The following is a 24,130-nucleotide window of genomic DNA, read 5'->3' as shown; positions in this document are numbered from 1 at the left end:
GGTCTGCATCTCCCATTTACTGCCTTAGCAGGGTCCTAAGGTCCACCTAGCTGAGAGCCAATGACAGCCAGATAGGGATAAGGAAAGGTTGCTTTATTCTGCAGAAGAAAGGAAAGTTCTGTACCTAGGCACAAAAAACTCTACTCCATACAAAAACCAGGAATCTTTTATACACACTCACACACAGGCTTCGGTCGAGTTGGCATTTGATTGGTGGTTAGCAGACCCTGCACTTCTGCAATCTGCTCAGCAAAAACCGGCTCAGGACCAGCTTCAACTGCCTCAAGACCACTCAGCTTTCCACACCACTTGTAGGGAGAGAGTTTCAGAGAGGTTTAAAGGTACAGCCCACAGTCCTATTCCTTCCTCAGAACGAGTTCGGTGACACAACCAACAGTCAGACAAGTGTCCCAACGTGGCCAGTCGCTGAAGAGGTTTAGCCGCTGGGTGCGGGTTAGCTTGTACAAGGGGCAGGCTCAGAAATAGCAGCCACCGCAGCACCATCTGAGAACCCATAGTCACAAAGTCTCAGGATTTTATTCATCGGAACAAAAGCTTTAGTCCCTCGAGAGGTTCAGCTTTCCAGGTATCGTCTGCTTCTGGCTCTTCCGGGTCGCGGTGGGAAGAGCTGGCGGTGCTCCCTCGAAGTCCGATGTCGTCTGCTTCTGGCCCTGGCCTAGGGGTTAGCTTGATTCGGGTGTGGTGGATCCAGGTATCCCATTCCCTTACTCAAATTGCAGTGTGGGAAGTAAGAAGAACATGAAAAGGGCCAGCCCACCGGGGTTGGAGAGGATCGATTTTCCACTCTTTTACATAGACCCAATCAGTAGCCTGAACTTTTAAACTGTCTTCCCTTATCGGTCTTGAGATAGTTGAAGCTGGTCCTGAGCCGGTTTTTGCTGAGCAAATTGCAAAAGTGCAGGATTTGCTAACCACCAATCAAATGCCAACACGACCAAAGCCTGTGTGTGAGTGTGTATAAAAAATTCCTGGTTTTTGTATGGAGTAGAGTTTTTTGTACCTAGGTACAGAACTCTCCTTTCTTCTGCAGAATAAAGCAACCTTTCCTTATCCCTGTCTGGCTGTCATTGGCTCTCAGCTAGGCGGATCCGACATTTCAGTAACATTAGAGAAAGCATTTTTCCCATTGGCTTCATGGTTGAGAACCACCTAGAGACAGTATAGGATAAATGAAGAGGAATAGCTATGTGAAGAGGGCGAGAGTCCAGCTGGATAGAAATAGAGTCCATCACTGAATGGCTTACAAAATTAATTGTAGTCCCTGCAGTTTCCCAGGTCTGGCAAACCTGCCCCCAAACAGTGTATCTATTCACAAGAGGAATATTCTAGGGGAAAATATATTTTTTTAAATGTGAGTTAGTGAACATGATTTGAAACATCATTTAGCATCTACTGTAGGCTCAGTTTAGCACCTTAATTTAGTAAGAAATAGATTTAAATAAAACTGATACAAACCAGATTGAAAACAATTTAAGTGTCCACCCAAGGGTTAACTAAATCAATTTTTAAAACAAGTTTAGTTAAAATCACACTTTGTAATGGAGACAAGGCATATAGGCTGTCTACATAAAAAAGCTTCACTAGTTTAATTTAAAAGTTAGATTTTAAAATGATTTAGTCAAACCAGTATAAAACCCTGTGTGGGCATTCTAATTTTGGTTTAAATGGGGCTTATTTTGGTTTAGTTTAAATCCATTAGGAATCGGGATAAATAAGCCCCTCTTACACAGGAAAAAGGAGGGCTCCACACAGAGATTTGCACTGGTTTGACTAAAATCACTTTACAAAAACAGTGTAAGTTGTCCTGCAGCTTTCTCACGTAGACACTGCTGCCTCACGGAGTCTGCTTAGTACGTTTGTAAGGATGGCGGGCGCACAAGCCCCCACCAGCTCCAGCATGGTCAGTAACTGGCAGACACTCTAACCCCATATCTAGGAAGCCTCTGCAAAGCTGGTGTAGCATAGTAAATTGCTCTGCATAGGAATGTGCTACTTACAGTGTACTGATCATCTGCTGAAGCTGCTGCCCTTATTAGCCCTAAGATTCTGTGCACTGCTTTTGACAGGGGTTAAAAAGTGGCAAAGGGGGTGAATCGGAGAAGGGGGGTGGCCAGGGTCTGGGCAGGGGGTGGAAATTTACTGGTGGGGGGGGGTCAAGCAGCTGGAGGCAGCATTGAGAGAGGGACTAAATGGCAAAATCAGGAATGAGGGGAGGAGGAGGTGGAGTTAAGCCCAGGAGTGAGTTGCTGGCAAAGGATGACAGAGGGCAAAACCCAGCACATGCGGGGGTAGCAGTTACCCCAGTGGGACTGAGACACCAGTGTTTGCAAAAATGGTGGGGGGCAAAGGGGCTTTTTTATTTCCCCTCTCACAGACAGCACCTCTCAGCACCAGCTTCCCAGGGCTGGGTTCTTAAAGGCACAGGCATCCCAATGCCTAGTCACTGCAGCTCCTCTTTGTCTGATCTAACCTACCGAGGCTACGTCTACACTACAAAGTTCAAAGCACTGCCACGGGTGCCAGTGCTCCTGGTAATCCATCTTGACGAGTGGATTAGCTCTGAGCATTGGGAGCTGAGCCTGTCCACACTAGTGCTTTAAAGTGCTCAAACTTGCTGCGCTCCAGGGGGTAATTTTTCACACCCCTGAGCCAGCAAATTAGAGAGCTTTAATTCGCCAGTGTAGATAAATCCCTGAGATTTAATTCAGTGAAACATTTTACATATATCCCCTCAGAAACAAAGAATCCCTTATCACTGTATCTGAATGCATAGAATCTCTCAGCAGTTTCCCAAGTTGTCTTATCTGCTGCTGGGATTCCCTGAATTTTTAATTCTAATTTTTTCTTCTCATTTTTAGAGCAGATGTTTATTCTGTTGGATCATCTGACTTCCACTCTGACTGAATTCCTGGCCTAGAGTCAAAACTTTGAGTCAATCCTCTAATGGGGATTGCATTTTTGCAACTGTTATTTTGCCTCTCAGTCTAGCCCTTAGTGTTTTTCCACATGCTACTGTATACAACTCAATTCTCGGATAATCAATAAAGGCAGGACACTATCTCCTATAACGTCTTTCTCCCTGGAAAAAAAATCTATTATAATTTTTGCAGAAAATTAGAACTGCCATCATGGGTCAGACCAATAGTCCACCTAATCTAGTGTCCTGTCTTGTGACAGCGGCCAATGCCAGGTGCTTCTAAAGGAATGATTAGACCAGGCAATGACTCTGTGAACCATCCCATTGTCCACTCCCAGCATCTGGCAGTCAAAGGACAGTTTAGGGACATGCAGAGCATGGGCCTGCATCCCTGATTATCTTGACTAATAGCCAATGTACTTATCCTGAGGGACTGATCTAATTCTTTGTTTAACCCATTCTTAGTTTTGCCTTTCAAAATATAGTGAACACACATCTACAACCCCAAGATACCTTTACAACCATAAGAATTCTAAGATCATGAGTTATACACCCCTGAGTCAAGACATTTTAATAAATAAATGATATATTTATGTGCCTCTTTGTTCCTAAGCCTGTAGGGTGCAGTAAGGCCAGTTCCAATGCCTTGAGCCTAAACACCTGAATGAGTCTTAGCCCTGGTCTACACTAGGAGGGGGGAGAAGTCGATCTAAGTTACACAACTTCAGCTGTGTTATTCGCTTACTTAGACGTACTTAGATCAACTTACCATGGTGTCTTCACCGCGGTGAGTCGACTGCTGCCACTCCCCCGTCAACTCTGCTTGCGCCTCTCATGGTGCTGGAGTACAGGAGTCAACGGGAGAGCGCTTGGGGATCGATTTATTGCATCTAGTGTAGACGTGATAAATCGATCCCCACTGGATCGTTCGCTACCCACCTGGCGGGTAGTGAAGACATATCTGGCGAATAGTGAAGACATACCCTGAATCTATCCTCATACTGTTCCTGTTACCTCTCCCAAACATTTCATATACCTAAGGCCATATCTACACTTTAAGTGTGGGTTAACTCAAGTTATGTCAGCACAGAGTCATTACGGTTACTATGTCACTTGTGTGCATGCCTCCTGGACTCCTTGTCTCAGCAGTCAGGGTACTTACCAGAAGTACTTGTATAGATTCAGAGTGAGGTGCACCATGAATAGATATCCCACTGTCCACCCACTGTATTTTGGGAAGCTTTGGTTTGGCAGTGTATGCTTGGTACCAAACAGGTCAGACAGAGGTGGTTGTAGCCATGGGATCCAACTTCCTATAATGCAGTTAACCATCCACTGATTTTATATTTATCCCATACATAAATGTATACACCTTTTTTTCTAAACCTACAAACCTGCCTTGCTGGCCAGCCCCTCCTCCCCCATTTCTGGAGGGAGAGCCTAGGACCCCATCTCCACCACCACTGCTACCACCTGTGAGGGGTCCTTCCTACCTGGCTGCCAGGGTTGCTGGAGCTGCTTCTGTGTTTGTCCTAGGGAGCTGCTGGAGTCTGGAGGAGGAAGAGGACTAAGCGGACCATCAGCTGCTGGGGGAGCACACAGAGACTCTGGAGACCATTAAGGACTGATTAACTGGAGGCCATTAAGGACTGAGTAACTCTCCAACTGTGCTCTTGTGGTGGGGTTTAGACTGTGTTTGTGGGGACACAAGGGGTGTGGCATGGAGCCTGCCCCCCAGTCCATCTGTGTCCCCCCTCTAACTTCCACTGCCCCCTCCACCACCCCACAGGCCACTTACCATCAGCCTCAGCTCCTGCCTCTAGGGCTCAGCTACTTGCCTGGCCTGCCATGCCTTATTTCCACCATTTGGGCCTGCAGCAACAGCCAGCCCACACATTGACTTTGCACAAGCGCTTGTGGGCCCCGTACCCCCACTGGACTGACCCCTTCCCCTCTGTAACAGGCCCCCCTGCTTTGCCCCTTGCTGCCTACCCCATTTGCCCCTTGTAGTCTTTTGCCCCTTCCCAGCTTCAGTTTGTTTGCCTGCCCCGCCCATCTCCCTCTGCAGCTTTGTTTGTTTGTCCCACCCCAGCCCTACAGTTGGCCCCTTGGTTCCTCTGCCCCACTGCCAGACTGGTTGCTCCTCTTCCTTTGTGGCCTCCCTTCATGTGCCCATGCCCCCTCCCATGCACTTGTGCCCCTCCCCTGTTTGAGTTTGCCCCAATTATACTGCACTCCCATTGCTATTGTACCCCTCCCCTCTCCTAGTGCAGCTAGAGGAGCTGGATTCCAATCCTGTGTAAGTGACTCACCGCCCCCCCCAAGTCCTTGATAGCTCCTTATCTACCCCCCACCCATTTCGGCACCCTCCTCCCCCCCTGCCTGCAGCCTACTGGGGAGGAGTGGTTGACCTGCTTCCCCTCCCCCCTCACTTTCTCTGGTATTTTTTCCCCTCCCTCCCTGCTCATCATGGCGGGAGACGCGGGGGGTGGGATCCCTGGGGCAGGACCCACCCCCCCGACAACCTCTCTAGCCTCTTCCTCAACCACTGCTGCCGAACCACGTGCCACTGCCCCTGCTGATGGGTGATGGGGTGACCTCTGCTGCTGCCACATCCCTCGCCCCCTCCGATTCTGGGGGAGCCCCCCCAGCCGGCAGAAAAGGCTAGGGCAAAAAGAAAGGAAAGAGCCCCGACAAGAAGACTAGGCCCTCCATGGCAGGGGCTGCCACCACTGCCGTGGCCCCACCCCTAGCCGCGGCGCCCCTCCCTGATGTTCCCTCCACCAGCTCTGCGGGTGCCCCTCCCCTGGCCCCCAGGGCGTACGCCCAGGTGGCGGCATCCTCCCCCCGCCAGCCACCACGTCATCTCCCCCGACCACCGCCTCTGCTACCATCTACAGCGGCCAGGGCCCCTTCCCCACCTTCACCAGGAAGCACGGCGTCCATTGCCTCCTCATGCTGCCTCGCCCCACGTGGAAACCTACGTGCGGGCGTTGGCAAGGCCCACGGCCATCGTAGCAGCCTCCAAAATGTATGGTAAGGTCGTCTTCTTCTTTGCCTCAGAGGCTACCACCCAGGAGGCGGTGGAGAAGGGCCTGGCGGTGGGGGGGCGTGTTCGTCCCCCTGGAGCCACTAGAGAACCTGGGGATCCGCTTAATCCTGACCTCCGTTCTTCCTTTCCTCCCCAATGCCACCCTGTTACCCACCCTCTCTACCCTGCGGAAACAAATTTCTGTTGTTAGCCCTCTCCCATTGGGCTGCAAAGACCCCACTCTCCATCACGTCCTCTCGTTCCGCTGGCAGGTGCAGCTTCAACTGGCGGCATGTGGCGGAGAGCTGCTCGAGGGGTCTTTCCTTGTCCCCTATCAGGGGGCCCATTAATGGGTGCACTATTCTACGGGGAGGCACGGTGCTACCTCTGCTGGGCGATGGGGCACGTCCGGAGGGACTGCCACTTGGCCCGGCACAGAGGAGCACCTGGGACCCCCAAGCCCCAGCAGGGTGTCGACAATGTCATCGCCGGCGCCCCTAGCTGCCTAGTGCCCAGAGCTGCCCCTCCTCCTTCTGCTCAGGTCCTAGGGCTTTCTCCCCTATCGTGCCCAGATGAGCGGGAGAGCCCCGCCTCCACTGCCTGCAATCTGGCAGGGCCTGTGGAGGAGGGTGCAGCGGGGGTATCACCGGGATTGGGAGAGGGCCCTCCCCAGGGGGAATCTGCCTCCCCTCGCGCTGTCCCACTATTACCTCCTCAAGTCCCCGAGCCATCATCCCTGCCCCCGACCCAACCCCTGTCAACCGGCCCTCAGGCGATGCCATGGAGGGCTGGACCCTAGTACAGGGAAAGCAGGGCAAGCAGAAGGCTCAAGTTCCGCTCCTACCATCTGATGTGGAGGCCCCCTGGAAGACCAGGAAGGGGGCCACAGACACTGAGCCTTCTGCCTTGCCCACGAGTACATTCCATCCACCAGTGCCGGCTGGGGAAGATGTGGCAGCACTGGAGGGTACCAACATCCATCCTCAACAGTCTTCCTCACGGAGGCCCCTGATGAAGCCTCTCCTGCCCCCTTGCCGGATAAACCCCCTGCAATGCCCGAGTCAAGTGTCGCCTCAGGCGCTAGCAGGGAGGACCCCGGGGTGATGGGAGGTGATCTCCCTTCCATATATGAGGAGATCGAGGCCCTGGGTCTCACCTGTCACCCAGGGAGAGGACGACCCCCACCAGCAGGCCTCGATCTGGGCAGCGGTTTAGCCCCGCTGCCCACTACTCCTGCCTGCCCTTCACCCCATGTTAAAGCCCCTGCTCTTGTCCTCGGGGCGCCCCTGGCTCTACCTGTCAGCCCGGCTGCGGATACCATTCCATGTGAGGCCGCCGAGCCCCGAGCCTGTGGGTGCACCCTCTACCACCCGGACGGAGTGGTTAGCCTCCCTTCCGGAGGGGGGCCCTGCTGATGACTCCCCCATGCCTGACGCCGTGGCTGAGGGTGATGCGCTTGCAGTGACGCCCATGCCCGGATCGGTGAAAGCCCCCTTCCTGCCCTGAGTCCCGGTCGTGAGGAGCTGCACCCCAGCTGCTCGGCTGCTGGGGACCATGTATCCATTTCTGTTCCTGCTCCCGTTCCTGCCCCTGCTCCTGTCCCCTCTCCTGCCCCAGTCCCAGTCCCTCTTCCTGTTCCAGTGCCTGCCCCTCCTCCTGCCCTTGATCCTGCTCCCAAACCATCGCCTGTCCCCTTCCCCTCCACTTCCTATTCTATTGCCGCCCTGAGATTGTCTCGTTCCTGCTATCCACGGACAAGCCTCAGGGGGCGGTTTTCGTGTCTCCCCTTCCCGACATTATGGGGGCTGCACTATTCCCTCCACCGCCCCCTTCCTTGCCAAAGATGGAGATGGGCTGCCCAGCATAGCAGCACAAGGACTCGGCCCCTAGTTTGCCCATCTCCACGGGCCGTGAAGATCTCTCGGGAGCCCCACCGGAGGATGGCAGCAGATTGGCCGCTGCGTCCCCCTCTGCGCTGAGGGATGAGCCGCTTCCTGAAGGACACCTGTGGCTCAAAGAGCAAGGTGCAGCTTGCCCTCCAGTGCTGGGGGCACTTCCATCATGTCCTCCGGACTGTGAGGGCCCTTTTGGGGGAGGGGAGAGGGACCGGGAGGCAGGACATCATGGCCTACCGGCAGGCCCGCAACTTCCGTAACTCCCTCGTGACCTTTGGGGTCGAACCTGGCTTGTTGCAGGGACAGCTGGAGGCTGTCAATCACCCTGCCCATGAGGATCCGCCCAGCCCTCCCTATGAAAGCTATCATTTTTGCCACCTTAAATGCCCGGGGCTGTAGGGTAGGTCTCCGCAGGAGCCAGGTGCTCCCCTTCCTTCGGGAGGGGAGGTACTCTGTGATCTTCCTGCAGGAGACCCACACGGCTTCAGTCGTCGAAGCTAGTTGGTGGCTGGAGTGGGGGGACGGGGGTATATTTTAGCCACCTCGGCACCCACTCGGCCGGCGTGGCCACCCTGTTCTCCCCCGAGCTATGGCCCGAGGTGCTGGGGGTCACCGAGGTCGTGCCGGGTCTCCTGCTGCACGTCCGGGCCTGTGTGGAGGGGCTGATATTAAACCTGGTCAATGTTTACGCCCCGAACGTGGGCCTGGAACGAGTGCGTGTCTATCGGCAGGTGTCGACCTTCCTTGGCACCCTGGATCCTCACGAGTGCCTGGTCCTGGGCGGGGACTTCAACACCACCCTCGAGGACCGGGACCACTCAGGAGTCAAGAAATCCCAGGCGGACGCGGGCATCCTCAGGGAGATCGTGGACCATCACTCCCTGGTGGACGTCTGGCGTGACCACCACCCGGACGATGACACCACCTTCACCTATGTCCAGGTGGAGGCCAATCGGTCACGCCTCTCCTGGTTTGACTGCATTTATTTCTCACGTTTCTATCTGGCATGGGCCCACACCTCCGGCATCCAGCCGGCCCTGTTCTCGGATCACCATCTGGTGACCGTGACGGCCTCTCTAAGTTCGGAAAGGCCGGGACCAGCCTATTGGCATTTTAACAACAACTTGCTGGAGGACATGGGCTTCGTGGCATCCTTCCAGGAGTTCTGGTGGGGATAGTGGCATGCCTTTCCCTCAGCGAGATGGTGGTGGGATCTGGGGAAGGTGCACGCACGGCTCTTCTGCCGTGACTACTCCCGGGGCTGAGTCCTTGCAAAGCGGGGTCCTCCCTCTCTTGTGCAGGCGAGCCGTGCTTGCCTTATTGCCGAAGAAGGGGGACCTCAGCAACCTATGGAATTGGCGTCCCATCTCACTCCTCAGCATGGACTATAAGGTCATAGCGAAGGCCATCTCACTGTGGCTGGGGTCCGTGCTGGCGGACGTGGTCCGTCCAGACCAGACCTGCACCGTCCCAGGCCGGACCATTTTCCATAACTTGTATTTGATCTGAGACCTCTTGGAGCTGGGGCATAGGGATGGTCTGTCATTTGCCCTCTTGTCCCTGGACCAGGAGAAGGCGTTTGGCAGGATGGACCACGGGTATCTCCTGGGCACTCTGCGGGCGTTCAGCTTAGGGCCCCAGTTTGTGGGTTTTCTCCAGGTGCTGTACTCTGAGGCGGAGTGTCTGGTCAGGCTCAGCTGGACCCTGACCGAGCTGGTCAGCTTCACGTGGGGAGTACGGCAGGGGTGCCCCTTCTTGGGCCAGAGGTACGCTCTGGTGATCGAGCCCTTTCTCTGTCTCCTCTGCCAGAGGTTGACGAGGTTGGTGCTTCGAGAGCCGGAGCTGTGGCTGGTCCTGTCGGCGTATGCCGACAACGTGCTCCTCACGGTCCAGGACCCAGGCGACCTGGTGTGGGTGGAGGCCTGACAGGCTGTTTATTTGGCAGCCTTCTCTGCCTGGGTCAACTGGGTCAAGAGTTCCGGCCTGGTGGTCAGGGACAGGTGGCAGGTGAGCTCCCTCCCACCCGTGCTTCAAGCCATCCAGTGGAGCGCGGGTCCGCTGCTCTATCTTGGCGTTTATCTCTCCGCCACGCATCCTTCTCCGCCAGAGAACTGGCAGGATTTGGAGGCCAGGGTGAGTGAGCGGCTGCGGAGATGGACAGGACTGCTCCGGTGTCTCTCCCTGCGAGGGAGGGCACTGGTGTCGAACCAGCTAGTCCTGTCCATGCCCTGGCACCGGTTCAACACCCTGAGCTCGGCCCCGGGGACCCTGATCAGGCTCCAGAGGATGGTCCTGGAGTTCTTCTGGCCAGGGCTGCACTGAGTCCCTGCAGGGCTTTTGAGTCTCCCCGTGGAAGAGGGAGGGAGAGAGGGAGGGCAGGGCCTGGTCTGCCTTCGCAGCCAGGTCTATGTCTTCCGACTCCAGGCCCTGCAGAGACTCCTTTATGGTGTGGGTAGTCCAGCATGGCACACACGCCTTCCTCCGTCGCTTCTGAGGGCTCCGATACGACAGGGGGGATTACGTGGATGCCCACGTGCTCGGTCGGCGCATGGGGCTCTCCACGACCCCCCTGCACGTACTCCAGGGGGTGGAAACCGCCTTGTCACCCGTTTCTCTCGTCTTCCTGCAGCGGGCCCTGTATGACCTACTATGTAGTGGAAAGGGACTAATAAAGATTTCTTTTTAAATGTTCAGACTTTCATTAACGGTTTTTCATGCAATAGCCATGAAATTCCACTTGCAAAATATTTTTTAAACAGTGCTGAAAATATAGGAACATGGGGTTGGTTCTCTCTCTACTCCAAAAATGTGTTTGGTATCAAGTGTTTGTCTAATGGGTATTTTGAGATGGCGACTAAGCATCTTGTCATACAGTGAAAGTGTGACTTAAGATTTCTTGAGTAATAAAATATACATAAGGCTGTGACACTGGCCCTCAACCATGGTGGATTTGATTTAAAATTTAAATCACTAGTCAGGAAGACTTGATTTAATCATGGTTTTCTAGATAAAAGTGCATTCTTGTTGGTTGTTGTAGCCTTAATATATATATCTAACTCTGAGTTGTGAAGAATAACCTTCACTTCTAGAAGGTACACACTATACATTTTTAAACTGATTTATTTAGAAAAAACTTAAGAGTAGTTTTACAGCTATATCAGAAAATGAATGTGTGACATTCTATACCTTGGGAGTGTACCCCATATTCCTCATTTTCATATAATTGTGATCTTGCATATAAAGCATGCCTTATAAGGTATCAGGGGAAAGGGTTAGGGTTACACACCAAACCTGTCGAAAGGAAAGTTTATGGCAATTTTTTTCCTTTCATCTTAACCTAGAGATATGCAAAAAATTGGGAATACAACATGCTTCAACAGCCCATACCATCCACAAGCCAATGGACTAGCTGAAAACAGAAACAAATCCATCAAAAGGTAATTTTAGGGCAGGAAAAAATACAGTATTAATAGAAAGGAGAATGTACTATGACAGAAGCTACAGATTGCTTCAAATGTTTAGTACATTGAAACTCAACTTGTCTTTTATTTCAAATAAAAGGAATTATCCCACTGCACTAGGATGGCCTCTTTACACCTTTTCGATTGCATACAATTTCTCTCCGTAAAGACAGTACTTTCCACTCCCCCACAAATAATCCATCACCATTTTTACAGAGCATTGCGCAAGTTGGTTGACAACAGTGCGACTAATTGGGATTAATTTCTTGGTGATGTATTTTTTTTTGCGAACAAAACCAAACATGACAACCAAATTGTCACCCTATCAACTACTGTATGGCTTTGAGGCAAGATTCCCAGACCAAGTCTCAGACAACTACACGGTGAGTCCTTCAGCTTTCAGGTGCATATGTTATTCTGAGATTGTTCATTTTATAAACACAACTCCTTCTCCATTTGTTTCCAAAGCCAACAGGTTTCGAGGAACTCGATGAAGAATACTACAAAGAGTACATCATGAAAATTGAAGCTAGACGTGATGCTGAAACTAAACTGGCTATTAGTAATATTTCAAAAGCACAAGAAAAGCAACAAATACAGTATGCCAAAACTAAGACTCGTAAACATGGGGAAATAACATTCAAGGTTGGTGACACTGTCATGTTACTGAATGCGAGAAGGAAAACAAGAAAGGGAGGGCAGCTACAACCTACCTAGGTGGGACCATACAAAATTGCCACTGTAGAAGGCAAAAGAGTTACATTAGAAAACAAGTTAGGGAAAGGTTTAGCAACGTTGTACAATATCTCCCAACTAAAAGTATTTAAAGAGCCTCCAAAATTAGGTGAGGAAAACATATCACAGAGAAACATGGAAAAGGAAACTGCTGTGGATGACACTGTGGAAACCTCAGAGGTAGGAGAAAAGGGAGGCAATGTATCTCAGAAGCCTCACAACAGCCAAGTAGAGGTCACACACATGGAAGAGGAGGTGTGTGTAGTGTCAGGAGTTTCAAGCAGTCATCCAGGTGATTTTGATGACATGGTTATAGAGGATGATGAAGACAGAATGGTTTCTCAAAAGGTATTGCTTACCATACAGTTGTTTTTAAAGAATTTGTTGACACTTCCATTTATCAAACATGTCAATAGTTCCCATGTAGGAATGGAATGTTTGCAAAAATAATTTATTTTGTACACTACACCATACACGAGAGGTGGGAAGCACACCGACTTCTAACACCGGGTGATAGATCCAGAGGGGTGAAAAGATCTGCTGCTGAAATTAGAATTGTAGCTGGCCTATTTACTCTTGAACTAACAGGGCAAGGGAAAGTTGAGAGGACAAACTGGAGGCACAAAAGATGTAACTTGCCAAAGGTTACACAGCAAGTCAGTGGAAATCCTGGCTCTCATTTCCCTGTACTTTTCTTCAGAATCCCGAATTATAAAATTTCTGGATTTCCCTGGTAAATTCTCAAAAGGCCTGATCAATGTAATCTCTCTGGTATATTCCCCCACTATATTTCCAGCAGCAGCAGCAGCTATTATCTGGCAGGTTCATCAACTGAAACTCTCATCTTTCCAGATGTCATCTTGTGTGCGCATTTTGTTTTGTGCTGAGTGAGAGAAGCCAGATGAAGGTAGGGAGTGTGATTGCGCTGGGCATGTGCAGGGTTTAGCAGAAAGCTTTTCTATCAAGAAAGATCTGTGTGATACTTGTTTACATTGCATTCTGTCAGCTGCAGTATTCAGCATTAGTTTATTTTGCTCCTAAGGAAAATAGCACAGTAGGTTTGCTTATTGTGCTAGGCCATGTGTTTTCAAACTATGCGTTGCGGTTTGTAAGGGAAAGCCCAGGAGCAGCGCTAGGGTTTTTGGTGCCCTAGGCGGGGGTCCTTCCGCGCTCCCGGTCATTGGTGGCAATTCTGCGGCGAGGGGTCCTTCCGCGCTCCCGGTCATTGGTGGCAATTCTGCGGCGAGGGGTCCTTCCGCGCTCCCGGTCATTGGTGGCAATTCTGCGGCGAGGGGTCCTTCCGTGCTCCCGGTCTTCAGGGCACTTTGGTGGCGGGTCCCGGAGCGAGGGAAGGACCCACCGCAGAATTGCCGCCGAAGACCCAGAGCGCTGAAGGACCCCCCGCTGTCGAATTGCTGCTGAGGGCAGCAAAATGCCGCCCCCCCCAAATCCTGGTGCCATAGGCGACCACCTAGGTTGCCTAAATGGAAGCGCTGGCCCTGGGAAAGCCGCTAGCTGGCTGTGAGACACTGTTTACCTGAGTGTTCACAGCCCTCAGGAACTGCTAATGGTAAGAATTCACTATCTCTCTGCTACAGGTTGCAAATTGCTACAGATAATCTCACATAGATCTGGTGTGAGAAACTGCTAACTGTAGGAATTAGCTTCATCACATATATAGCAGTGTTACAGGTAGCACATCCCGACAGGTTACAGGTAGGGTGTGTGTGTGAGAGTGAGTGAGTGAGAGAGAGAGAAATAAATGCTATCTGTAGGACCGTACTACCTGCAGCAGTGACAGGTCTTACTTTGCTAAAAAAAAAAAGGCTGTCTGATGTAGCTAATTCAAGCAGTCTTGGCTACACTTGAAAGTTGCAGTGCTGGGAGTTACAGCGCTGGTCGTGCAGCTGTGCAGGGCCAGCGCTGGTGTGTGGCCACACTCACAGCTTCCAGCGCTGGTGTGTGGCCACATTTGCAGCATTTACAGCGCTGTTGGGAGTGCTGCATTATGGGCAGCTATCCCAGCATTCAAGTGGCAACAACGTGCTTTTCAAAAGAGGGGGGTGGAGGGTGGTGTACTGTGACAGGGAGCGGGGAAGATAGAGAGAGTGGATTTTTGGAGCCAACACTGTGTGTTAGCTTCCCTGGATTGAAAAATCACAAAATGTTCGCGAACCCTTAGTCTTAATTGCAAACAGCCTGCATCCAACGCTGTTTCTCTGTCAAGCAAACTGCTTGCCTCTCATTTGATCGTTCACAGCCAGGTACAGTTTGCTGTGATCCTGTTTGCTGTGATCAGTGTTTGTTTTTTAGATAAGCAGTTCAATGGAGCTCCGATCAGAGTTCACCACAAAACAAAGAGAGGCTGCATAACAAAACAAAGAGTAATTTAGTTAAAAGCATTCTGGGATATCTCCTTATTCCCTGGAGGCCAATAAAAGTGCTGGTGTGTGTCCACACTTGATGAGCAGCGCTGGATCACCAGCGCTGCAATCGCTACACCCCAACCTGGCCAGGTGTACAACCAGCGCTGCAGCCAGGGAGTTGCAGCGCTGGATGTGCCTTGCAGGTGTGGACGGTTACTAATTGCAGCACTGGAAAGCCTCTACCAGCGCTGCAACTTGCAAGAGTAGCCAAGCCCTGACATGTAAAACCAACCTGATAGCTTTCTTTAACAGGGTAACAAGCCTTGTGGATGCGGGGAAGTGATCAAAGTGATCTATCTTGCCTTTAGTAATGCTTTTGATACTGTCTCCCATGACCTTCTCATAAACAAACTATGGAAATGCAACCTAGATGGAGCTAAAATAAGATGGGTGCAAAACTAGTTGGAAAACAGTTCCAACAGTAATTATCAGTGATTCACAGGCTGAAAGGGTATAACAAGTGGGGTTCTGCAGGGATCAGTTCTGGATATGTTTTTATTCAAAATCTTAATCAATAGTTGAGATTAAGGCATAGAGTATAGTTATAAAGTTTGTGAATGATAACAAGCTGGGGTTGCAAGTGCTTGGGAGGATAGGATGAAAATTCAAAATGATCTGGACAAACTGGAAAAATAAATAGTCTGATGTATATAGGATAAAATTCAAAAAGGAGAAATGCAAAAGTACTCCATTTAAGAAGAAACAAATCAGTTGCACGTATACAAAACGGGCAATGACTTCTTAGGAAGGAGTACTGCGGAAAGGGATCTGGGGGTCATAGTGGACCACAAGCTGAATATGAGTGAACAGTGCAGTAATGCCGCTGCAAAAAAATAGATCACAACTATGGGATGTCCACTCTACTCTGTGCTGCTTACGCCTCAATTGGAGTATTGTGTGCCGCTCTGGGCACTACAGTTCAGGAAAGATGTGGACAAATTAGAAAAAGTCCAGAGAAGAGAAAAAAAAGTAAAGGTCTAGAAAACATGAGACATGAGGGAAGACAAACATAACAGTTTTCAAGTATGTAAAAATCAAGTAGCAGGGTTTTTTTTTTTTTACAAAAGCTGTTTCTTACAATCTATACGTATCAATAACTGCATAGTAATTTATATTATAGTGCAAGAAACTGCTGCCTGTAGGCATTTGCTACATCAAGTAGCAGTTTCTTACACTCTAAGCTATCAGTAACTGCTGCCCGCAGCACAGTCCTACGCGGAGCAGTTTACAAACACCACACCCTGGGGTAGCCGAGACCCGCGGGAACAGGACCATGGTGGAACTCTGGCTCCCGCCTTCCCCCGAGCCTGCATCCAGCCTCCCTCCGGCCTTTGTCTCGCGGCGGCGGCAGCAGCGGCAGCTCCGGAGCTGCAGGTGGCGCCGTGTGCCCCGATCCCGGAGCTGGGCGGGCCCTGCCGGGCTCCGCGCTCTGAGGGTGCCGGGCGGGACCGCCGCGGCGCGTCCCCGGAGCTCTGGCTGCCTGAGGCGGGAGCGCGAGCGCGAGGCGGCCCGGCGGCGCGGCGCGGAGCGGAGCGGGGCCCGGCATGGGGCTCTGCCTGCCCTGCTTGGGGGGAGCCGCCGAGGACGTGGTGGAGACGCCCGACCCGGTGAGTGCGGCGCGCACGGCCCCCCCGCTCCGCCACGCGGGAGCCCAGCTCCTCTCCCCCGGCACGCCCTAGCTGGGCCGCGGGCACCGCGCTCCCCGGCCCCTCCACGCGCAAACCGGGCAGGGCCTCCCCCGCCCCGGAGCAGGGGCCCAGCAGGTGCAGCCTCCTTTCAGCTCCTCCTCCTCCGGTTTTTCTGGGCTGGCGGTTTGGTTGGTTGTTTTTCTGTTTTACCCCACAGAGAGGCGACTTTCCATGGTGTGGTTTCCCCATAATTGCAGGATAAAATAACGCAGCAGAGCAGAGGGGGGTATTAGATGTTCAGTCCTTAGGCAGGACAAGGGCAACAGCAATGTGCTGGGATCGGTCAGCCCACCTGGGGTGCAGTGAGCCCTGAGGATTGCTGTGCCTCCCAAAGGTGCACCTGTAACATACGCCAGTGACATACACGCAGTAAGAGATCCTGTTAAAAAACTGCGTTTTTAAATATTTATTTTGGGGACAGAGGGAATTAGGCCCTCGATGTATAATTAAGGGTTAAATATATCCATTAATTAAAAAAAACACACATTGATCTTGCATGGATCTGCAGAAGCAGGTCCATAGTGCTCTAGGTTTGTTTTTATTAAGAGCATTTTGCTTTAAAGGGAAACCAACTTGAAAATCATTTTTGGGAGAAAATTTTCTACTTAATTTAGATCTTATTTGTAACTGAAAAGTTGATGGGCAAACAGATATTTTTCTCCCATTCCATCTTGTCTGCTTTTGGCATTTGATATATCAGTTTCACTCTTCCCCCTGTATAGACTGGATCTTGCAAGTATTTGCACATATGGGTAGTGTCATCTGAATGTTTGTTAGTCAGTTTCTTCCTTGATTGGCAGCGGGTGGGGGGACAGGGAGATATAAACATCAACAGAAAACTCTTAAGAGCTAAAAAACAAAATCCAAACATACATTTTAAAAATTAGTTTGTCAAATTGAGTATCTCTTTATAATGTTTTAAAACATTGAAAATCGTGGTGTTTTATACTGTCCAAAAGTCTAGGTGCTTCTCAGTAAAGCTGGCAGCTGTCCTTCTACCAGATGGGTACTGCATGGTCAGTACCTTACCACACAGTATGTAACCAGAAAACAAAAGCCATAGGGTAGCACCCCTTCTTAGCATGTGTACATGTCTCAGGAGGCACGTGACCAGGATTCATCACCGAATTTGGTCCGCTGGTTGGATCATTAGCTTCCCTGGGCTGCGTACTGACTGGGAGAGTCACATGAATGCTGATCCATATCCCCCTTAAACCCAGAACCTCTACCATGAACTAAAATTAAACACAATTTGGAGTTTGTCAGTCTCAGTCACAGGTGTCCTGCGCTTGAAGTATCTGCAGGAGCACAAAGAGATCTGGCGGGACCATCTCTTAAGAGGGAGAGGGTAATTCTGTCTCTAAACCCATTTAGTGCTTGGTCTCTCTGTTACACTCCTGTTTATGTTATACACACCCTCCTACTAGAAACTTTACTAAGATGGTGGACTCATTTCAGATATGCCATCGCTACCATTTATTACTGACATGGGTACAAGTCTTCTTAGCATAGTTCCCTGAGTCCTTGTGGAAGCCCACTGACTTCAGAATCAGTGGGATTCTTCATGGGTTTAGGGGCCTATGCTAGCTGACCTGATTGTTGGATCAAGATCCTGGTTGGGATTTAACTGGTAAGGAAATAAATCTGCTTTTCTAACTCTGGAAAACAGTGGAGCCTGGTTTTAGTGAACTTGCATTCAGTGAAAATCCATTTATAGTGATTGCTATTCTAGTTACATTGTTTTGTAAACATCACTATCAGTGGTTTCATAAGAACATAAGAACGTCTGTACCGGGTCAGACCAAAGGTCCATCTAGCCCAGTATCTGTCTACCAACAGTGGCCAATGCCAGGTGCCCCAGAGGGAGTGAACCTAACAGGCAATGATGGAGTGATCTCTCTCCTGCCATCCATCTCCATCCTCTGACAAACAGAGGCTAGGGACACCATTCCTTACCCATCCTGGCTAATAGCCATTTATGGACTTAACCACCATGAATTTATCCAGTTCTCTTTTAAACACTGTTATAGTCTTAGCCTTCACAACCTCCTCAGGTAAGGAGTTCCACAAGTTGACGGTGCGCTGTATGATGATTGTTTTTAAAATATTTATGCTTGTGATGAGGCACGTCTCATGAGGTTATTTTCATGAGGACCTCAAGGAAACAGCAATCATACCAAGATTGCATTTTTCTTCTCCTCAAAGGACAAGGACAATTTATGGATTATCTGTCCATTTCTCTGCCTTCTTATTGCATGTTTCATCCTAGAAAGGATTTTTTTTGCGGGGGTGGGGGCGGTAAAGATTCAAGTAATCTGAAATGTGTCCTTCTAATGGATATATCTGCATAACACTAACTACTGTTACTCAAAGACTGGAATACATCATAGCAGCAATAACACTCTACCATCTTAGGGCAGGTCTACACTACGGGGGAAAATCGATATAAGATACGCAACTTCAGCTACGTGAATAACATAGCTGAAGTCGAAGTATCTTATATCGAATTACCTACCGTCCTCACGGCGCGGGATCGATGTCCGAGGCTCTCCATGTCGACTCCGCTACCGCCCTTCGGGTTGGTGGAGTTACGGAGTCGACAGGAGCGCGTTCGGGGATCGATATATCACGTCTCATCTAGACGCGATATATCGATCCCCGAGAAATCGATTGCTACCCGCCGATACGGCGGGTAGTGAAGACGTACCCTATGTCCATACTGTCCTTATGTAGTTACTTTAATACTTATAACAGAGAGAAGAAGCAGCTGACGTTTGACTTAAGTTAAGAATTTGATTAAATAACTTCCATTGTTCATATGAATGACAAGGAATGGACATGGAGTAGTCTATGCATTATATCATTGAATCTTTTTTAAAACTACTATATTTTCATTGTTAAACAATTTATTCTGCTTTCTCTACTACAGTGGAATATAACTCCTTTTTTTCCCAAATTGTCTGTAGGAAATTAAGAGAAGACAACTTGCAGAAGCTGCAGAAAAGAGGCAAATGGAGGTAACATTACATTTACTCAGAAATTTGTTATGTAGCCACTGGTTTTAATATGGGAAATACGAGGTTTCTTTGCCAAATGCAACTGAACAGCATACGTGGATTATAGGCAAGTGGAATTTATCTTTGCACTTGGCTGTTATGTTACTAATTTGTTGGGGATAATGTATTTGATGGGTATTTATACAATGATGTCATGGAAAATTGGCGGGGATTTTGAAAGAAGCTTAAAGGTAGTTAGGCGTCTGACTCCCATTGAAATTCAAAACGGCTATTAGCGCTGTTGAAAATCCCTGCCATTATAAAATACGAATGCAAAGCTGGAAAGTTCTTATAAACCAAAAGAAGAAATTGATTTTTGTCAGTGATATTTTTGTTTTACTTTGACCACAAACACCAAAGAGAGTTCAGTTGCATTTTTCAAAAATTGCAATTGTTTTGGCGGCATTTGCAAGTGTTATTTTTGAGACTTGCTACTTCTAAAAGCTCAACATAGCGGAATTTGTTGGCTGTTCGCTTCATTAACATGGGGAAAATATGGGTCTTTTTCCTCATTGCAGTCAATTAAGCAGTGGCATTGACAAACTCTGGGCCTGAAAAGTTGGGGACTTGGGTGTTGAAGCTGGGAGGTCTTAAACTTAGGAAAGTGGAGGTAGTATTTGCCTTAGGGCAGAAGTAATAATAGGAGGGTGGAAACACATACAGAAGCCTAAAGCAATAGAACTGTAGCCTTATTTGCATCTTACAAGACTTTTTTTTTAAACACTGCATAATCCAAATTTTCTAAAGTGTCTTGATGAATTTCAAATATGCAGCTGAAATCTGAAGATAATGAATGTGTGTATTGTATGAACATTTTTGGCCTTTTGCTGGTATGGGCTTATTCTGTTTGCTCCTGTTTAAAAGATCATGATTCATATTTGAGTCATGAATAAAAGCACTTTCTAAATTATGATAGCAGCATTTAAGTGATATTTAAAGGCCCTTTTATTAAAACCTTTGTTTTGTTTTGGACTACATTTTAATTAAAAAAAAAGGGAAGATTTAGTACAGCTACAGTGCTTTGAATCTCAAAAGTACTTTCTAAATATATATCCTTGCAACAACCCTGAGTGGTAGATAGATAAATACTATATAGGAAGAGATGTAGTAGATGGTGGAAACAGACACAAAGTAAAGCTCCTATTCTGCAAACATGTAACTTAACGTGTGTGTGTGTGTGTGTGTGACACGCACACACACAGGTTTCCAGCCCTCTGTTCAGACCATGCTGGAGCTAGTGTAATTCTGTTTCTATGCAAACAATATGCTAATCTAATATACTGTTCAGATCACCCTACTTCATATTTTATATATTGCATTGACACCTTAATGCCTCTCTTCACATTCTTACTCCGTCTACAGTCTTGCTTTGTCACAACTCTGCTTTGGCCGATATCAGTCACCACCACCTTGGATTTGTGCTAGCAGTCTGTTCCTCTTTCCTCTCAGCATAGATTTAACCTTATTTTTTCTGTTGCTCAAATGTAGTGTTATAGCTCTAAATTATGAGCTAGAAGTGCATTAAAAATTCTGTAAAGTTCAGATTTCAAAATAAGTAAGAGGAAAAAGAAGCTATTGTGTGCTGCCTTGGTATTCATGTTTTAGAATCTTATATCGCTCTAATTTAGGTACTTATATGGCACCATCACCATAGTATCTCAGTGCCTCCATCTTGTAATGTATATATCCTCACAACACCCCTATGAGGTAGGGGAAGTACTATTAACCCTAATTTACAGATGAACAATTGAGGCACAAATAGTGACTTGCCCAGGGTCACAGAGAATATTTGTGGTAGAGGAATTGAACCTTGGTTTTACACATCCTAAGCTGGTCCCCTAAGCACTTGGCTATGCAGTTCTGCTGCATGTAAAATTCTCATTGACTTCTGTGGTAGGGTTCACATAAGTACTGTAGATGTGGAAACTAAATCCGTTATCTCCCCTCATGCACTTATTGTAAATTATAATGAGACCTCTTGGCTAACATCTCTCTGTTAGCTATAGGATGCCCTGTACTTGCAGGAATCCATGTGGTAAGAGAAGGTGGGGCAGTGATCCCATAATAAACTAACAGTTTGGGGTTTTGGATGCAGCAGACTGCCTAAACCATCCTTTTAAAGTTAAAATTCAGTTGGTGAGGGTAAGAATATGGAGCTCACACCAACTGAAAAACTGCAGGATCAAAGTGCCTGGGAGTTCTTGAAGGGGACGGGGAAACGTTTAATTTTACAATCTGAATACAAACCACATGCATTTACTCATTAAATTATGCCTAGCTGGATATACAAATAAAATGAAGAGAATACCCCATTGCCATGACTGACAAATACTGTGCAATGTGAAAAAGCACCTTAAAAAGTTATGATGCTGTGTTACATACTAGTATTAACTAGTGTTTCAATATTGCTTCCAAATAGAAACCCACAAAATATAGTTGCCAAGATTTTATTTCTTTGGAAAGAAACTGGACTGCAGTATTTTACCCAATCTTATTTCCCTAAAGGCCACCTCTCGGGGTGTTAAGAACCCATATTCTGTGGAGCAAAAGAAAAAGAAACAGGAGGAAATGGAGAAACAAATTGCATCTTCAAGCTCTGGAGGAGGCGGCGGTGGCGGACTTAGAGTAAGTTTTAAGATTTACTTTGTTAAATCCTTTTTTAAAATGTTTAGATCTGCAACCTTTCCTTTTTATTCCCACAGCAAAATCTTGTTCAAACTGTTTATCCCACATTGACTATTGCAGCTGCCTCCTCTTATGATTTCTCCAATACCCATTTGATCATTCCCTCCAATCAATTCAAAATGCAGCTTCTAAGATCATTCATCTTCCTTCGTGTTGTCTTACTATATCACCCACCCCCTCTTTGAATTCTTCCACTAGGTCTCCCTTTTCCTACCGTAAAATGCAAGCTACTTTTCCTAATCTTGAAGGCTTTTCACAGCTCTGTCCTTCCCCACTTGTCCACTCCTGTCTCTTACTGCATTGCTTCCATCCTCTCTGCTCCACCATTAATGCTAATTTTGACTTCCCACTTACCAACTTCTCCCACAATCATATTCACACCTAAATTCCAGGCTGCTCCCTGCACATGGAACACCCTTACTGACCATACTTGTAAGATGGCAACCTCCTTGAGAAACCATGTTTTTTCCTCCATGCTTATAAGAAATAAGCCAATTAATAACAAACAGGCAAGGGGGAAGTTGTGTGTTTTTGGTGTACATCTGTTTATCTACACTCTATATATGCTAATTTACCATCTAAAAGGAAAGCAGCAACTTATTAAAAAGATAAGGGAGAGGGAAACTTTTTGGGACAGGGATAGTATCTAGAAAGTTGTGCATCCTCTTGTTGCACATAAAAACATATTGATGGATTTGAATGAAGTACATGGACCGTAATGAATCACTGAATTTACTGCATACACACAACTTTGTTTTATTTTTCTAGTGGCAGGTTGGATAAAGAAGTGTGGCATTTGAAAAGAAGAGGATCAAATACTGCCAATCACTTGCCAGTTTCTGCAGCTGAGTGGCACTTATGCATTGTGTGGCTTTTGCTGTTTGCATATGAAGATTCAACAGTACTTTGCCATTGCAGTACGACAGAGGATAGAGGTGTACGCTAAAAATATTTTTCAAACAAAAATCTCAGAATGCAAAACAAAGGTGGCCAAAACTTGCCATTTTTTAAAACGTCTCATGCTTCAACTTTTGGGTGGGGTGGAGAGTGGGAGATGCACAGTTATTTGGGAATGAACTTAGTATTTAATGGTGATAGAGTGAATGTATTATATTTCTGCTCTTGAAACTAACATGCACAGCTTGGGTAACCTTTAGTGTGTGGGGGTTTCTCTTTTTGTTTTAGCATTTAAAGTTTTGTTGAACTTTGTCTGCCTCTGTGTAAAAAAAGTTATCTTCTCTAGATACTTGTGCTGCTGTCCATCACTTCTGTACTAATTATTGGTTAATTACCTGTGAATTTAGTGCCTTTAAAAGGCTTTTGGAAAAGCTTGGCTTCTGCAAATTGAAATTTTGTGAAATGTGCTGTAAAAAAAAAAAAAAGTCGCTTTGAATTATAATCGCTTTACATGCTTTTACTGAGGTAAATATTTTGTGGTCTTATGCCCGTTCTCTTTTCATTGATTCGCCAATTATGGATTTCTTGAGAGTACATAATTATAACATAACATGTACTGGAAGTTAATGCTATTAGCTAAACTAAACGTTGTTGGCTATTTTGTTTTTTTGCACCACAAGGGGGTAGTGTTGTACTTCTGGAAATATTAAAAAATGGAAAAGGAGAAGACCTATTAGGTCATCTCTTGGATAGTTTATTTTCTAAAAGCTTCTGTACTACCTGGGTGGCTTAACTATATATAGTACAATAATATTTGCCAAGTGCTAGAAGCACTTTTATTGCTCTTTTGTATCAAGGAATGTCTGTAATCCTTTTCCCAAATGTGAAACTGCTTTTGATTATTTACAGCTAACTACACTGGTGTATTATGAACTGATTCCAAAACTAGAAGTGACCTCAGAACACTACTGAGTAGATGAGGGAATTTAGAAATGATCCTGTTACAATAAAAATACAACTTTTATTTTCCCTGGAGGGCACTGTCTTTGGCCTGTTAGTGTCCTAGTGACTCCATTGTTGACCCAGGTTAGACTGTGGAAGTGTTGCTTGGATTAAATACACTCTTTTCCCCTTCAATCCAAATCTGTCATCTTAAGTCCACTTTCTTGAAAGAAATAGCTTCCTGGCTTCTGCCTTCATAATTCACAATAGCAAAGGAATTCTTAAGAAGAGTATACTGTTAGTTTAGTGACAAAAGCAGTAGCCTTCATAGAAGATACTGATACCTCACATTTACTTTGAGTGTGGGCTTTTGCCC

The 24,130-nt window shown here is 47.6% G+C and overlaps 1 protein-coding gene across 1 annotated transcript; it reads left to right on the top strand.

Annotated features, from left to right (window-relative positions):
* The first annotated feature begins 15,802 nt into the window (after positions 1-15,802).
* On the top strand, positions 15,803-23,847 carry LOC123370488 (small VCP interacting protein). Its single transcript, XM_045017108.1, has 4 exons — positions 15,803-16,093; positions 19,141-19,191; positions 21,736-21,855; positions 22,684-23,847. Exons 1-4 carry the CDS (start codon positions 16,031-16,033, stop codon positions 22,696-22,698), a joined length of 249 nt encoding a protein of 82 aa, XP_044873043.1. The 5' UTR covers positions 15,803-16,030; the 3' UTR covers positions 22,699-23,847.
* The last annotated feature ends 283 nt before the right edge of the window (positions 23,848-24,130 follow it).

This window comes from Mauremys mutica, chromosome 4 (assembly GCF_020497125.1).
Source record: "Mauremys mutica isolate MM-2020 ecotype Southern chromosome 4, ASM2049712v1, whole genome shotgun sequence".
NCBI lineage: Eukaryota > Metazoa > Chordata > Testudines > Geoemydidae > Mauremys > Mauremys mutica.
This window is presented reverse-complemented; position numbering and strand designations above follow the sequence as displayed.

Bases quoted from the DNA above. Each gene is read 5' to 3' on its own strand.
- LOC123370488 (XM_045017108.1), top strand. From the start codon at position 16,031: ATGGGGCTCTGCCTGCCCTGCTTGGGGGGAGCCGCCGAGGACGTGGTG. The intron at 16,094-19,140 runs GTGAGTGCGGCG...AATTGTCTGTAG, and splicing joins TGGTGGAGACGCCCGACCCG to GAAATTAAGAGAAGACAACT. The intron at 19,192-21,735 runs GTAACATTACAT...ATTTCCCTAAAG, and splicing joins CAGAAAAGAGGCAAATGGAG to GCCACCTCTCGGGGTGTTAA.